This window comes from Canis lupus, chromosome 23, assembly GCF_011100685.1.
Source record: "Canis lupus familiaris isolate Mischka breed German Shepherd chromosome 23, alternate assembly UU_Cfam_GSD_1.0, whole genome shotgun sequence".
Lineage (NCBI taxonomy): Eukaryota > Metazoa > Chordata > Mammalia > Carnivora > Canidae > Canis > Canis lupus.
The window spans coordinates 39,632,202-39,648,400 of record NC_049244.1 but is presented as its reverse complement, the minus strand read 5'-3'; the positions used below and the strand labels follow the sequence as shown (position 1 = coordinate 39,648,400).

Genomic DNA, 16,199 nt, shown 5'->3' with positions numbered 1-16,199 from the left:
AGGTGGGTTGGACTCACCTTGTGGAGTCTCTTAGAGTATTATTCAAAGGAGTCTGAGTTTCCTTCTGTAGTCTACCATTAGCTACTGAAGGTTTCTGCTCAGGAGAGTGACATACTGAAAGCCCAGTTTTTAAACAATAAATGAGGAACTAGTTCATAGGATGAGTCAGAAAAGGATTAGAATCAAGAGAAACTGTGATGATGAGCTGTGGAAGAAACATCAAAGAGACTAAAGTTTAGAAGAATCTCTAGGACTTAATGATTAGAAGAGGGGAGACTCAAAGGCCACTCCAAAATTTTGGCCTAGAAACCCTAAAGAGTGTCAACTCCTTTGACAAAGAGATAATGTAACTCAGAAATCTAAGGCTGATCTCTAATAAAAATAACATTAATAATCTAATGATTAATATCAGTACTTACGATACCTAAGGCCTCTCACTATTTGTTTTATACGCTATACCTCACTGACCCTCACAATGACCATGTCACATAGATACTATTTTTATCGGACCCTGAAGCTTAGAAAGGATAAGGTATTACCCAGTGACATACAGCTGTAAATATTAGAGCCAAAATTCAAACCCGGAGATTGAAACTAAGAAACAGACCATGCATTTGATCACTGATCCCTATTGCCTCTTGATTATTAAGTGGAATTATGATGGAGCCCACATGTTGTTTTGCATAAGTAATGGTAATGATGATAGCAACATTTCATAATGTCTAACATGTGTCAAGGCCTTTGTATATATCTCTTCATTTGAATCAACCCTGTAAGATAGGCCATTATTATTCTCACGCTGCACATGAGGAAACTGAGGCTCAAGGAGGTTTAGTTGCTACTCTGGGTCACATATCAGTAAGAGTGAACGCAATTATTATTACTGTAATGTTTGTAGAGAACTTTACCATTTGCCAGCCATTGTCATTAGCATTTTGCTAATGGATTTTCTCATATAGCTTTTGTAAAAACACTGAGAGGGAGATACTGCTATTATCTCAATTTTACAGCTAAAGAAACTGACACATAAAGGTTAAACAACTTGTCTAAAGCCATACAGCTGAGACATCTCAGGGCTGGGATTTAAACCCAGGGTGGATTTAAACTCCAGAGCCTGCACTGGGTGGAAAAGCTGAAATTGGAGCTCTCTTATGCTCAATATGAACGGACTGTATGGAAACATAAGTAAACAAGTTGGTAAGGAAAGGGGAAAAAATTCCTGGAGATTAGAAGTCTGCCATGAGATTGGAACAAATCTGGAAAAAATGCTGCAGAAATGGAAGAGACAGGGGTTCAGTCTCAGGAGGAAGAGCTGTCATGTAGCACCTGCTGGCCTTGCCTCTCACAAACTCAGGCTGCAAAGGAGATGGGTGCACAGTCATTCCCTCCACCACACTGAGCCTTGACACCTTGTCCATGATGAGGTGGTGCTCCTCCGGGTATAGGCCTGTGAGCTCTATGCAAGCTTGGATCTTGACCCAGAACTAACCTACTTTCTGGAGAAGGTTGAAAGAGAAGAATGTCCTATGTCCTATGTCCTATGTCCACCTCAGCCTTCTCCACAACGAAGTAGAAGAGGGAATTCAGAGGAACAAACCCCACTAAAAACAAAGCCTGCCCTCCCAGTAATAAGAAGGAATGCTGAAAAGGGGCAAAGGGCAACCTGTGTTTTCTTCCAGATAAATAATTGCTTCCAGATCCTTACTGACTCTATTTCCAGAAAAGATGGTTTATGAAACAAATTCATTTAAATCACAAAAAGAGAAAAACGTGCATATTCCTTGTTGCATGCCCAGCACTCTTGTGAGTGCTTAACATGTCATAGCTGGTTTATATAACTAGGAGGTAGGTTGTGTGATTTATCCCCATTTTCAGACAGGGAAACCAAGGCACAAAGTGGTCGAGGGACACGCTGAAGCTGATACAGTGAGGTGGAATTTGTCTTCCAGAGGCTACACTCCCAATCATGAAGTCACTCTGCCTCTTCTTGACATTTTGTGCTTTCTAAAATTTTGCAAGACATTTTAAATATACCTCATCTAATTTTATTCTCCACACCTGGGTGAGTAGGTATTATGCTCATTGCAATTCACACAGGATAGAAATGAGGCTCAGAGAGGTTAATACATTGCTCAGAAATCACACAGCCAGTGACCAGCAGAGTCAAGACTCCAATCTTGGTCTTCCACCCCAGGGGTCATGCTTTTTTGCTTCCCCGCCCCTCTGCTAACCATCTCTTAATGTGCAATCTCTTTTAGATGTTTGTCTTGAAGCATAAAAATGCAACACGACATCTCATTTGTCAGGGCATTTTTTTCCCTAGCTGTGGGCACAGTTGCAATGTAACCCTTTTCTATGGATCACATATTCCTAATCATCTTCCCATAACCCATTCTCTGCATGATTTGGATCAGACCACTCTTCTCTTGCTCTCTGTGCAGTTTATAGGCTATTGACCAAGTGTCATCCCAGCCAAAATGAACCATTGCCTCCCGAAGGGCTTCTTGCCTGACCTAGAAATAATATACCTGTCCTCTATCCTACTTATACTAAGATGGCCCCAGTAGTTTCCCTATCACTGAACATAAATGTCCCTCCTGATCCTATTTCCATCCTCAAGAGAGGAGTCTTTTCAGGTGATCTGTCCACAGACTCTCACTCCCCAGGGGGCAGTGGCCTCCTTTGGTGCTGACGCACTTGCAGCAAGTCACTGAGCCTCTGCTCTCCGTCCATGGCTCTGTTTTCCTGATGTGCTGCAGTCCCTGAGGGGACACGCCCCAAGGGCCAGGGCCAAATTCAAGAGGCTCCGTACCCACAGTGAGCCGATGCTATCTTCTTACTTAGCAAGACACCTTTCTGTGACCTGAATACAGCTTTGCATTTTTAGTGGAGTGCTGACCCCCTAACGAAGCCTGGAACTCAAGCTGGCCTTCAGCGCAGTCCCAATGAGAGTGACAGTCTGAAAATCGGTTCCCTTACCCTAAAACCATCTCACCCAGATTTCATTTTCCTCAGCCAAGGAGGAGAGGTAGCTGTAAAAGCATTTGTTGTTTCCCTTAACCTGTCTTTGTCACTTGACCAAATTTACCAAACTGTGCGAGTTCCCCATGCTGGAAACAGGCCTGTTTTTCCTCCTGTCGTGGAGCGCCTTCCTGTCTGCTGAGGCCGCAGGCCTGACAGGTCAGTGCTGCCTCCTGCACAGCGGGCTGGGTGTGTGAGGCGCCTGTGTGCTCCCAGAGGCTCCCCTCCCTGACGCTTCTACGGGGTTGGGTCTGAATCAGCCTTTCCTGGGTACCCTGAGGAGAAAAACACAATAATTCATCCATTCTGTACGCAACAACTTAACGGGAAAGTCTCCAGAATGACATTTCCTCTTCTCTCCTGGCTGGGCGGGAGGGGATGTTAAAACCTACAAATGACTGATTTATAGAGGTGATGGATGACTTTATAAATGGAAGTCTACTCAGCTGCTTTGCAGAAAAGGGTGCTGGTTTGCCGTTGGCTGCTAATGGCGAGCACCCGGGTAAGCAGCCTCTCTGGGGTGTGCACATTTCCACACACATCAGTGTGGAGAATCCTTGTCTGCAAAGAAACAAAGAGCTGATGTGGCGGGGCTACAGTGTAGTACCTCTTCCCACAAGAAGTCTACATATAGAATCTCTGAGGTGGATCAGTTAATAGAGAAAGGGGCAGCCCCTGATGTCCCAAGGGATCCTGTGATCTGGATTCGGCAATTAGATTGCCTTTCTGCAACAGTGAGGATTTGCGCTTGGATAGCTGCAACGATTGGGTGCTTTTCCACCTAGAAGAATCACTGTGGCTCTGAGCAAAATGTCAAAGCTGCTTCTGTCCTTTGGCCTAGTTCCCTGCTCCTTCCAGGTTTCAATCCTGGATCCCTTGCTGCTCACTACTGTCATCTTAATTGACATTCAAGCGGTGAGACTGGCCTCCTCCGCCCCTCAATTATTAACTGGGAACAAAGTATTCCTCTCTGGGTATTTACATGTTATTAGGTGGTACTTTAAGTATAATTAATAATAATAGAAGTTGACGTATATTGACAGAGTACCGTGAGCCAAGCACTAGCTTCCCGCCTCTCATGGACATTCTTATTAATTCCCAGACCTAAGACTCAAAATTAGGGCCTACACTCGTTACTGGGTCAACAGTAAGTAGTGGAGCTGGGATTTCAAACTAGGAGATCTGATTCCAGAGCTAGACTCTTGAGGAGCAAGTGTTGCTGCCTTGAATGAAACTACATTTGTGGACTATCAAGCAAGCCCTCATGAGGAGGAAGATATTTGGGGTCTCAGGAGCCTGCCTGGTCCACATGCCCATAGACTGGTTTGGCTCTCCTGTGAAAGGCATGGCAAATCTTTCTTGTAATGATAACCTGTCCTTCTGGGCAGCTGACCCAACTTACTGCAGAGTCACAGGGGCCACCCTGTTCCCACAGGCTTTGAAGGCGTCTGTTGCTGATGCAGAAAGCCATCTGCCAGTTCTTAGGAGACTTATGAAAGCTACATTGTCAGAGCCCGCCCTATGGGCCCTTGTATCTAAATCAATGTCTGTTATGGTAGTGTCTTCTCTTGTTATGAGGGAGGTTGCTGAAGAGCTTATTCATTCCAGAGAAAAGGAACAACAGTGTCCCTTAAATTAAAAAATAAAGGTATAAAATTTATATCAGCCATTCAAAATAATTTTGGTTCCCTTTCCTCCATATTCCATGCCCTTTTCAGCCCTCATCGTTTTGTAAAATGATGTAAGTAATGTTAACAGTAAGAACACATATTTGACCTTCTAAAAAAGTAAAAAAAGTATCTTAACTCACCTGATATTTTTTAGTCTATGTTGAATATTATAATAAACACACACACACACACATGCACACACACACCCCAGTACCTCAAAGCTGCTTATTTTTATGTGTGAAAATTGCCTTTTTATTTCCTGGTCCGTTTCAGCAAGATCTTGTTTTATTAACTATTTAAAGGTTACAGTCCATGTATAAATGGCTAGTTTACCTGTACCTTGCTCTTTTGCCACCCCTTTCAACCTGATATTCTTATTGGATGGCACACAGACTACCCCTAGAGAGCCAGCATCATGGGATAGGTGAATACAGGTGTGGGCCGCAGAAGCAGACCCAAGAGCCCATGGCTGCACCCAAGGGCCACACTCGCTCCAGAGCACTACTCCAGAGTAAGCAATGTGTCTAATAGGCATTTGATACAAACCGAACTCTAGGTGTAAGCATTTTCTACTGTCATATACCAAGCCTGCTTAGTCTAAATTACTTATGTATTTGTTTGTTTATTATCTAATCCTTGCTTCTTTCCAAATTGGATTTGAGACAACTCATAACATGAGGCATGCATATCATGGGACCATTTAGTTGAGAGTAAATACTCAAGTGCTTTGGGATAGAGTTTTTCTGCAAAATTAGACAGCTGTTTGTTGCTGTGGTTTGGCAATAAATATAGCTCTGAGCTTTCTGGCAGCCAAAGCCAAAAGGGAAACATGATGAGTTATATAGGAATAATAGAGCATTATAAAAGGAAATCATACTTATTTACAAAAATGGGCAAACTTCTTTTCTGGCACTAAAATTTTAGGGGAATTTATCACATGTATCCTCGTATAAGGGACCTTTGAATGCTGCAGTGGACACTATATTTAGTAATACTTTTAAGGGGGACACCCGGGTGACTCAGGGTGTGATCCCAGGGCTCCCAGATGGAGTCCCACATCAGGCTCCCCACAGGAGCCTGCTTCTCCCTCTGCCTATGTCTCTGCTTCTCTCTCTGTCTCTCATGAATAAATAAAATCTTAAAAAAAAAAATACCTTTAAGGAAGATGGAGATACACTCTTCGCAAAGTCATTTCTCATTTCAACCTTCAGTGAAATCTGAGGGAATGGTATCAAATCATAATTATCTAAGGGTGTGTCTGGTAATGATATAATCTTTTTAGTTCTAACCCACCCACAACTAAACCAAGGTATTGGAAGCCTAAAATCTAGAAAACATTTTAAAAAGTCCTTAACAAATGAATACATGGCAATGACTATAAAGAACTAAGTGTAATAAACTATTAAGCCATTTATGAGTAGTTATGGAGGGAAGCAGCATCATGGAGCCTGTCCGGGTTCACGAACAGCACATCATGTAGGTCCGAGGGATGGGATGGGGCAACATGCATTGGTTTCTCAGCAGAATTCCCTGAGCCCTGACATTTCAAAGTGGTGCTCAAGGATGCCCACCAAGTGAGCAGGGCTCTCAACTTGCCACCCCTACACTATCCCTTTTATTGATTCCAAGAATTGGGTTTTCACATAAGATTTTATTTTTAAAAAAGGATTTCTGTTGTTTTAAACAAAGTCCATCTGTTTTAAGAAACAAATTTTTGTTTTTTCTTATGACCAAGTAATGTGTAAACATCATAGACAATTTAGGAAGTGTAAATTCACAGAAGGAAATCGAATTGGAATCACCTGTTTTCTTATTACCTATTAATCGCTATTGTTAATATTTGTCTGAATACATCTAATTATATGCATATCCGTACACTTCACTAAATATGTACATGCAGGTATGAATGTAATCATACTTCTTAAATTTTAAGTAACTTGCTTCTTTTCACTCAAGGATTTATAATGACTTTTTCACAACATTTTTCATCTGTATTATTTAATGGCTGCCTAATATGATATCATACCAACTTGCCACAATTTACTCAATGCTCCTTTTGATTGTTTATAGTTTTCGGTATTATTAATATGATTGCAATGGTTATCCTTTTATTTTTTTTTTAATTTTTATTTATTTATGATAGTCACAGAGAGAGAGAGAGGCAGAGACATAGGCAGAGGGAGAAGCAGGCTCCATGCAGGGAGCCCGACATGGGATTCGATCCCGAGTCTCCAGGATCGCGCCCTGGGCCAAAGGCAGGCGCCAAACCGCTGCGCCACCCAGGGATCCCCTGGTTATCCTTTTAGATTGATGTATGCATTTCTATTGCCGGATGAATAGAAAGGCTAACATTTTAATGCCTTGGAAAATTCACCCAAATTGTTCTCCAGAAAATTTGTGACCCTTTATACTTCCACAAATAATGAAAGAGAACTCATTTACTCATATCTTTACTACCCTAAATTGTACCCATCCCTGCTAATATGAAATCAATTTCTATTTCATTGTGATTTACATTTATTTTTTAAAAGATTTTATTTATTTATTCATGAGAGAGACACAGAGAGAGCAAGCCAGAGACTTAGGCAGAGGAAGAAGCAGGCTGCCTGTAGGGAGCCCAATGCAGGACTCAATCCCAGGACCCTGGGATCACGACCGGAGCCAAAAACAGATGCTCAACCACTGAGCCACCCAGGTGCCCCTGTGATTTACATTTATTATATTTGTTCTGAGGAAAGCATTCTAGTGACATGTCATTGGCAATTTCTATTTCTCTTTTGCTGAACTCCCTGTTTCTGTCCTACTCCTTTTCCCTACTGAGATGCTTGTTTGTCACATTAATTTTAGGAGCTTTTTATTTATTTAGAAAATTAACCTTTTGGCTGCCATGTAAGCTATAAATATTTTCCAATTTGTGGTTTTATCTCTTAAATATATTACATTTTGTTGGCTTAGTAAGGGAAAGGGATAGTATGGACATTTTCAAGTTTATGTGGTTAATTTTATCTCCTTAGAAAGCTCAAGGCTTTATTAATTTTTGCATAGAAAGCCTAAGTGTTTATTAATGATAATGCATACTTTCTTTTACGAGTCTTGTTTTATGAATCCAACTGGAATTTGTTTTGATATGTAGTACAGGAGATAGCAGGAACTTGATTATCTTCCTAGAAGATACGTTCCATTTGTCCTAACACCCTTCAACTATAACCTATGTATTTATAATATAATGTCCATGTCTATAGGTACATAAACGTATATATATATGTTCTGGGTTTTCTATTGCACCACTTTGGTCTTCACTGTTTTAATCATTTAAGCTTCATTGTTCATCTTAATATCCAGTGGATCAATGCCTCACCCTTCCTTGCCCATTTTCAAGAGCTTCTTTGCTGTACTCACATATTTATTATTCCAGATGGACTTGAAAATAACTTTGTTAGGTTTCAAGCAGAAAATGACTGAGATTATGATTGCAGTTGCATTAAATTTTTAGATTAATTTGAGAAGTGGTGTTTTTACAATGTTGAGTCTTCCCACCCAGGAATATGTTATGTCTCTCCATTTATTCAAGTCATCTTTTATGGCCTTTAGTAAATTTTTATAGTTGTCTTCACATTCAACCTACAAATTTCATGTTAAGTACTTTTTAACTATTTTATATTTGAGGATATTATGATGAATCAAAACCTTTTCCATTATAGTTTCCAACTGGTTACTGTTTATTTACACGCACGCAGACTTCACTAGGCGTTTGGATTTATTCTCTCTGTAGTTCTGAAATCTAGAACTCGAGCTGATGTGTAGAATCAGGATTGATAGGCCAAAGTTGCATCAGACTATCAGGTCCTCCAGGGCTCTATCAGCACCAGAAGTATGGCTGAAGCATTCTGAGCTCATTATCTTTTGAGCAATAGAATGGATGATTTTAGCTTGACAAGAGGAAACATTTCCAAAATCTGAATAAAAGACTGCTTTATAAGATAATGAGTGCCCTGTGCCTGATAATATATGGAAGATTATATATGTCCACTGGTCAGGATATTCCAGGGCAGATTCATACTTCAACTAAAAAATGTATCATAAATTACATTAATCTGCAATTTCATTTCCCTAATTATTAAGCTAAAAAAGAAACATGTAGACCTGAGGAAACAAGAGCCTAGTTGAGAGGAATATAGTAGACATATGTTGATTTGGACTGCCCAGCAATCATTCTTATTTTCACAGGTAATAGCATCCTGATGTTGCTTAGGAAACTGTCCCTCCTCCATCAGATACCATCTTGTTGATCAAGGTGTCTCATCCTCCCCTGCCAAAGAGAAAAAGACTTTAGAAGGAAAGTCAGTCAGACACTCTTTCCCTAGGATGTGATCCTTTAGAAGGGATATAGAAGGAAGTGTGACTGTTGGCACCTGTTCTTTCCAACAACAAAGCCCTATTGGACCCCCCCTATTTACCCCTGACACAGATTCCTGGGGCTGCCTTTGTGCATATTTTCTGAGAGCTATCACTCTTCTCTCCAGTAAATTCTTTTCTGATTACAGTAGCCAGAATTAGTGTTTATTGCTTGCAAACCAAGAATCCTAACCGGTACAAGGGAAGGAATAATCCATGATGTATTTCCACAAATGAAACTAAATAACTTGGTGACAGAACAGAAGGGGAAAGAAGCTCAAAGGCAGTGGAGCCTCTAGGCTAGGACACTTGGGACCCTCTTATGCCAGATGCACAGGGATAGGCAAACCAAAAGGATCAAGCTTTTGAAGACAGTTTGCACAGTGTTCATTATCATTTTTGATTCAGCTTCTTATAAGATTCGTTCTGAACACTTCAGTGTGAGGGGGGGCTTGCTCATTACCACATCTTCTGCTTTCACGTTCAGTTTTACTAATTTGATGATGATCATTTGATTTATTTTGATTATCTTTCACTTCAAGGGCCACATTTGCAACCGCCTCGTCCCAGTCACTTGGAAATTGCACCTGCAAGTGTTCAATAGTCACATAGAAGAACTTAGTTTTATGGAAACAAGTGGCTTTTAGACATGCAAATGAAGGCTGGCATTTCAATTACCCAGAAGTTTGATTCTCTGGTGTTGGAAACATACAAGTGCGGTTTGAGAAAACTTTTATGTGGGAGAACTGGGCAAAATGTCAAATGCAAGTGAGGAGTCTTTCTAGACGATAAGGGTGTAGAGATAGAAATGGACTTTAGGGAGTTCTTACATGCCAGGAGAGCAGAGAAAGAGAATGTATAAGGATGGGTCTGCCCTACTTACAAAATCAGCCACTTTAGGGGTATGTCTCTGGGTTCTGGCTCTTTGGCTTGCTTGCTGAGGGATGGGAATAAGTCATCCTATCAATTGGTATCTCAATTTTCTTTACTACAAAGTAAGAGGATTTTATTACTTTGTAATAGAAGGACATTGTACATGTACAAAATGTGGCTTCTGAGTAAATACATGACCCCAAGGTATTCTCTCTACGAGGCACCTGGTACACATGCATACCTAATTTCTAATCAGATAGAATTTTTCTTGTGCAGACTTCTATTTTCTAGAAGTCATTAGGTTACTGAGCTTTTATTTTAAATTGAATATTGAAAATAGTTCAGCAGTATTATTTATAGCATAATCTGTAATGGAATTGAATCCTGTCATCGAAGCCGCTTTTCAGTTTATAAAGATAACCAAAAAGCACAGCTGCATAGGCTGTTTGAAGACTCATTTTTATAATCTGTTTCCCCACTGAGACTTTGGGGGTCAGGTTTTTGCCAGAAGCAAACTTTCAGGGACTGTCATTAAACACCCGAAGAGTAAGATTTCTAATGGCAACATTGACACCGTGTCTAATGATTTCTCTGCTTCCAGGTACTGCTGTAATAAAGGCAGCTTCCATTTTTAGATTCCTGGGGCATATTTTATGTCCATTCAAGGCAAAGGCAGGAGAGGGAGGCCCTCAGTTTCTCATGCAAGAAGTTAAATAGAATAGCTCGCTATTTACTCATCTTAGAATGAACCCTATCTAAGAAAATAAACACATAAAAACCTGAAAGAAAAAAAGTCTGATTATTAAGTAATGTTTTTGGACTTTCTGGTCTGATTCTAGACAGTAAGAAACTCTGAAAAGTTTTTTAAATGTAGTAGGGTGAGAATGTATGATGTTGTGGCCCATTTCCTAGGGAACTGACCAAGATGTCTGAAAAAAGCATGCAACACACAGATATCAGGTATGACATAAACACTTAATTCATCTCAATCCCATCACTCAGGCATGTTCTCCTATTGGTCTCAAATGACAAGGGCCTAATTACATTGTCATGAGAAGGAAAAGTTGACACTTGGAAGTTCAGGTTCTGCTTATCAGGTCAATTCTTGATAGGCTTTTGTAGAGTACGTAGTCAGAAAAGGAAACTTGGGAAAGTCTTTCTTATTTACAATAGACAAGGAAGAAAGATTTCCAAATGAAATGACTATTACTGGATGTGTTGAGACTGCTCCATATGAGTAAGTTGGCTTATTACTTCTTATCTCCATCGTCTCTCAGCTTGGAAAAATTTTGTCTGAAACTCTCAAGAAGGCTTTAGCTTAGAGGTGAATGTGTTCCATTTGGCTTGCCAGTGATGCATTGCATGACTTGATGGAAAATATATTTCCAGATCTTCGTAAATAAAACAAATCACTGGGAGGGGACTTGGTTTGAGTTGCTTTTTAAAACAAATCTAGCCAGTTTCAGCTTCTAAGGACATGTCATTAGCTGACATCTCTTAAAATTGCTCATGCTATCCTATTGACAGAACCATGTGAATCCAACTTAATTAGCCAACAATTCATCAACAAATGAGGTGCGTTGAGTGTTTTCCAAGCCAAAAATAAAATCTGGAGGCTCAGAATATTAGGCATTCAAACTATAGTAATAGGCACCCAAAATTCTCAAGGGGATTAGTTAACCAACACACTGAACCAAGGGCAAACATGCAACGTTGCCGTCTCAATAAACACAGGTGTAACGTACATCTCCTCGCATAATAACTCATTAACTCACACCTGCACTTTCTTGAACTGAATAGCTCATCATTTCAATATTCAAACAACCTTGCACATGTAACTTAAGTAGTGGACAAATTTACCCCGGCTTTTTTCACTGTAAATATTTTCAGTCATTGTTTAATGCCTTCCTCATGGTGCCAGGAGGCATAGGAGCCAAAGAAAAAGAAAGTTCGTTCTCAAAAACCCATTTTCTTTACAGATAGAAAATTGTTAGAAGATAGATGGCACAAATATATAACATACAGGTGAAGGATAAGGTAAGAGTCAGGGATAATTCCTAGACCCCAGTATCAACTTGATCAATGGTTCATTCCACCAAAATGGGGAATATAAATGAATAAATATATGCAATAGAAAAAGGGACACAGAAATTATTTCATCCAAAAGTCTTCTGGATTCTATGAAAATGTAGAAACTACATGGAAGAGTATGATGGGAAATTGGACACGGACATCTTGGGTCAGGTTGTTCGTTAGAGGGTTAGGTGACTTTGGTGAAAGTGTGTTAGCTGACTCCAAGGAAATGAAAACTGAAAAGAGAGTAAGCTGATGAACACCAAGGCTTGAGATGGAATGTCAAGGATATAAGTGAAAACGTGTTTTTCTTCTTCTGCAGATCCCAACTTAATTTGCATAAAGACCCTCTGCTAAATTTTGAAGGAGATTTTTGTTTTAAATGGAAATTTATAAACCTTGCAACATAGACAGGAAGTAACTCTTAAATGCATGCCTACACTGCATTGGAGAAACCAGAAACAAGAACATAGATTCGTGCTGCCTTCTGTATTGATGTTATATTCCACAGATTCATGATTAATCTGCCAACTGTGGTGTTGCCAAATATGGTGAACTAGACAGTAATTGTACTCTTTGGAAACTTGGAATCTTTCATATTCCCTGAAGGAGTTTTCCATTTCTTTAAAATCTTTAACTTCTCAGTTCCAGGTTCACATTCAGCAGTGGTGGTAGGAAACCTGTCAGAAATGTCTCTTTTTACTAGATCAAAGATAAATAAAAGCGTGGCATGGAAAAATAACCCATCAACTTTAAAACCCCTCAGAGTACAATCTGAGAGCAAGACACATTTTTTCTTTCTCTCTCACTCTCTTTCTGTGTTCTGATAATATAATCAATATATCCTGTCCAAAAATGCAATATTCTTCAGTCTTAGAAACCCCTCAAGTCTCCATTTAATGTCAAAGAAAATCATGCTCCTTGTGACAGACGTTTATTTTTCAGCCTCTGTATCTGAAGGCTTCATCAACTTTTAATGAAAAAAGAACTACTGAATAATGTTATCAGTAACCAAGACTGTAGGTGACAATATTCTTGAATAAGAAAATTTAAATATTAGAAGAAAATGGACCCGGCCACTAATAAATCCAGATAAACATCTATTTGTATGTGAGGATCAAAAACTAATTTCTCTTGCATTCTCTTTTCAAAATTTTTTAAAATGGAGATTCATTCTTTTGACCAACCTGCATTTCCGCACCCAACGTCTGTGGGCACTGTTATGGGAGTGCAAAGAGGGAGGGTGTTCACCCAGGGCTGGAGATGCTCTAGGTCAAGGGACCTGGTAATCGGTAATTGAGCTGACAGGAAGTCAGTGTGAGGCTGTGGGACCCCGGGTAATTCTTCAGTTCCATATATGCAGACCTTGAAGCCAATGTAAAAACTGAGCCACTCAGATCACAGACATTTAAGACTGAAAAGTGCTTAGAGATCATTTAGAGCAGCGTTTGCCGGAGTTCCTTGACCCTATTGACAAAAAAAAAAAAAAAAAAAAAAAAGCTTTATCATGAACCTATCTGCACAAAAAGGTAATTTTTTGCCCACAGAGTTACTTACATACTTTAGAATACACAAAAATTCTTTCTAATTAAAAACTGACATTTTTATATTTTCTTCCATCTTTCAGTGGGTTTTCTTTTATATTCCAATTTGATGAATACTAATGCAGACCATCTTCTTTAATTCATTGAAAAGAAAACAATGGACCAGGTGATGCGTTTAAATTGCCCCAGTTATGCAACTCAGTGGATGAACTGTGATCAGATAGGTCCCGGGCCCCTTGATGTCCAATGTCGTACATTTTTCCTTATATAATTTACAGCTACACACTGAACCTTGATCATGCAAGCTTAATATACATATACAATATTTAGTAGTACTAATGCTTTCTGAAAGGGTCCAGAAACGGGAATCAAGGATAACAGTGTACATGGCACTCTGTTAACCATAAGGTGTTAATTGTCCTATGAAAATTGATCTCTGTGGCAAGAATGTACTTGCCAGCAGAATCATTATTTTTCCCAAAGAATTATGGAGCTCCTCATGCTGTTTCCTAAATTTCTTTGCTTGCCAATTAATTTGAATTTAGCTGTGTACCTCTTTGTGGTTTCTCAAACAGCTCTTTTAGCTAGTGTCATAAAGTATCGGTTCTAGTTCTTACTTCAAATTGCATAAATGAGTCCCTGCCACCAGCCCTTCAGCGATCTTGTACACCACTAAAGTTCCACTGTGCAGACAGCTTTGAAAGGCAATCTTGAGTATACACATGAGGCAGGAAGTATTATTATTATTTTCTCTAGGCCACTTCTTGATTTCTTTCAGACCTCCTTTTTATTTTAGGTCTCGGCTATTTTCGAGCATGTTCTACTGTCCGTGGACCCAGATGTATGTTCTTGATTCCATCCGTCATTGTCAAGGACCCTGTAAATAGAACTTGAATCCAAGATCTTAGACATGCAATGCAGCCGTTGCATTTAGTGACTGCTTGTTTTTGCAGTAGAGATGGAAACAGAGTGATCAGTTTTTACTTCTGTTGGGAAGGAAGTTGTAATAATGTCTGCCTGCACAGGATAGACATACCGGATGCTTCATATTTCTAATTTTTATAAATAAAAGGATGAATAAAACATGTAAGATTCTGTACTTACAGTAATTGGTTTGACCATTTTAAGAATACAGTGTAATAGTTGTTTCCTTTATTAAGTTTTTTACATAGAAAAATGTGATTAATTCAATTTGTATTTATGCCCTAACCTATAATTGATTAAAACCCAAAGTGTGCAGGGAGACTGCATGTTTCTCACACATGCCCCACAGCCTCCTACTTCTCTCCCTTCACTCACATTGAATTCCCTACTCCTGACCCTGCATCCTCAAACTTTCTCATCTTTCAAGGCCCAAATGCCTCTGCACTTTTTTTGGAAAATTTTCTCCAGCTCTCTCCCACCTTCTATAGCCCAAAAGAAATCACACTGTCTCAGGATTTCTGTTTTCTTATCACCTACTGCATTATACCTGCTATGTCTTTGCGTACATGTTGTCTCTGTCAGGAGATATAAGGCTGCTTGAGGCCTAAGACCAGATTCATTCCTCCTTGTGTCCCCATAGCCATAACCTGTGCTTTGCTCACGATGACCTCCACACATGAATAGAATCTGAGTAGATGATAGTAGATACCCAAGGTAACTTGCAAAAACCTGGTACCTTAACTGTAGTATTACTGAGAATTGTCTAAGTTTGGATTACTAGAAGTAAGGAGCACATTTTCATTTGTTTTTCCTTGATGCAGGAGTTACTGTGGAAGAAATGGCAAAAAAAAAAAAAATGATGATTAAAGGTATAGAATATGCAAGACATGGACTGGATGCTTTGTACCTCTTCCCCCAGCAATTTATTAAACAGGAAGTATTTAAAATTAATTAAACAGGAAGTGTTGTTGTGTCTATCCGTGGAATGAGCTTCTCTAAGTTGTTTCTTCTTTTCATGTCTTCTTTATTTCATCTACTTCTAGTAATAGTAAAATCTTATATGTATGTACTTATCAATGTTTAGTTTATGAAGCATGTTACTATCCATGATACTGCTTTATACACGGAACAGACCTGTAAGACAGATTGGGTGCTATCCAAATGAGGAAATTGACTCTTAAATGAGCGAAGCCATTGGCCAATGTCACCCCTTTTCTACCTGCAGCCACGACCAGAGAATGGGAAGGATGGAGACATAACAGACTCCAGGTCCTGAGAGACATAACCCACACGGTTACTTTACAACTCTCAATTTTACTAACCAAATCTAGTTTGTTTGTTTTTTTAAAGATTTTATTTATTTGATAGAGGGTGAGCGAGAGAGAGCACAAGCTGGGGTAGAGGCATAAGAAGGAGAAACAGACTCCCCACTGAGCTGGGAGCTTGACATGGGGCTCCATCACAGGACCCTGGATCATGACCTGAGCTGAAGGCAGATACTTAACTGACTGAGCCACCCAGGTGCCCCTCAAATATAGTTTTTATATGTTCTCTTTGACAATTTTGTTTTCACTTTTCTTTTATTAGGTTTTTAATCCTACTTTATTTGAGTCCATTATTGTCTTTTGCCTAGCTTCTTGAGGTAAATAGTCCAATTCTTTTATTTTATTTTTCTAATTGAATGCATGCAAGACTATAA

At 39.5% G+C, this 16,199-nt stretch overlaps 1 protein-coding gene across 3 annotated transcripts in view; it reads left to right on the top strand.

Moving 5' to 3' along the window:
• SLC9A9 (solute carrier family 9 member A9) overlaps positions 1-16,199 on the top strand; it is a 538,349-nt gene that overhangs the window by 240,433 nt on the left and 281,717 nt on the right. For all 3 annotated transcript variants that reach the window (XM_038571125.1, XM_038571123.1, XM_038571124.1), the window contains exon 8: positions 3,075-3,180. In XM_038571125.1, the coding sequence (XP_038427053.1) occupies positions 3,075-3,180 (106 nt within the window). The remainder of the gene's footprint in view (positions 1-3,074; positions 3,181-16,199) is intronic.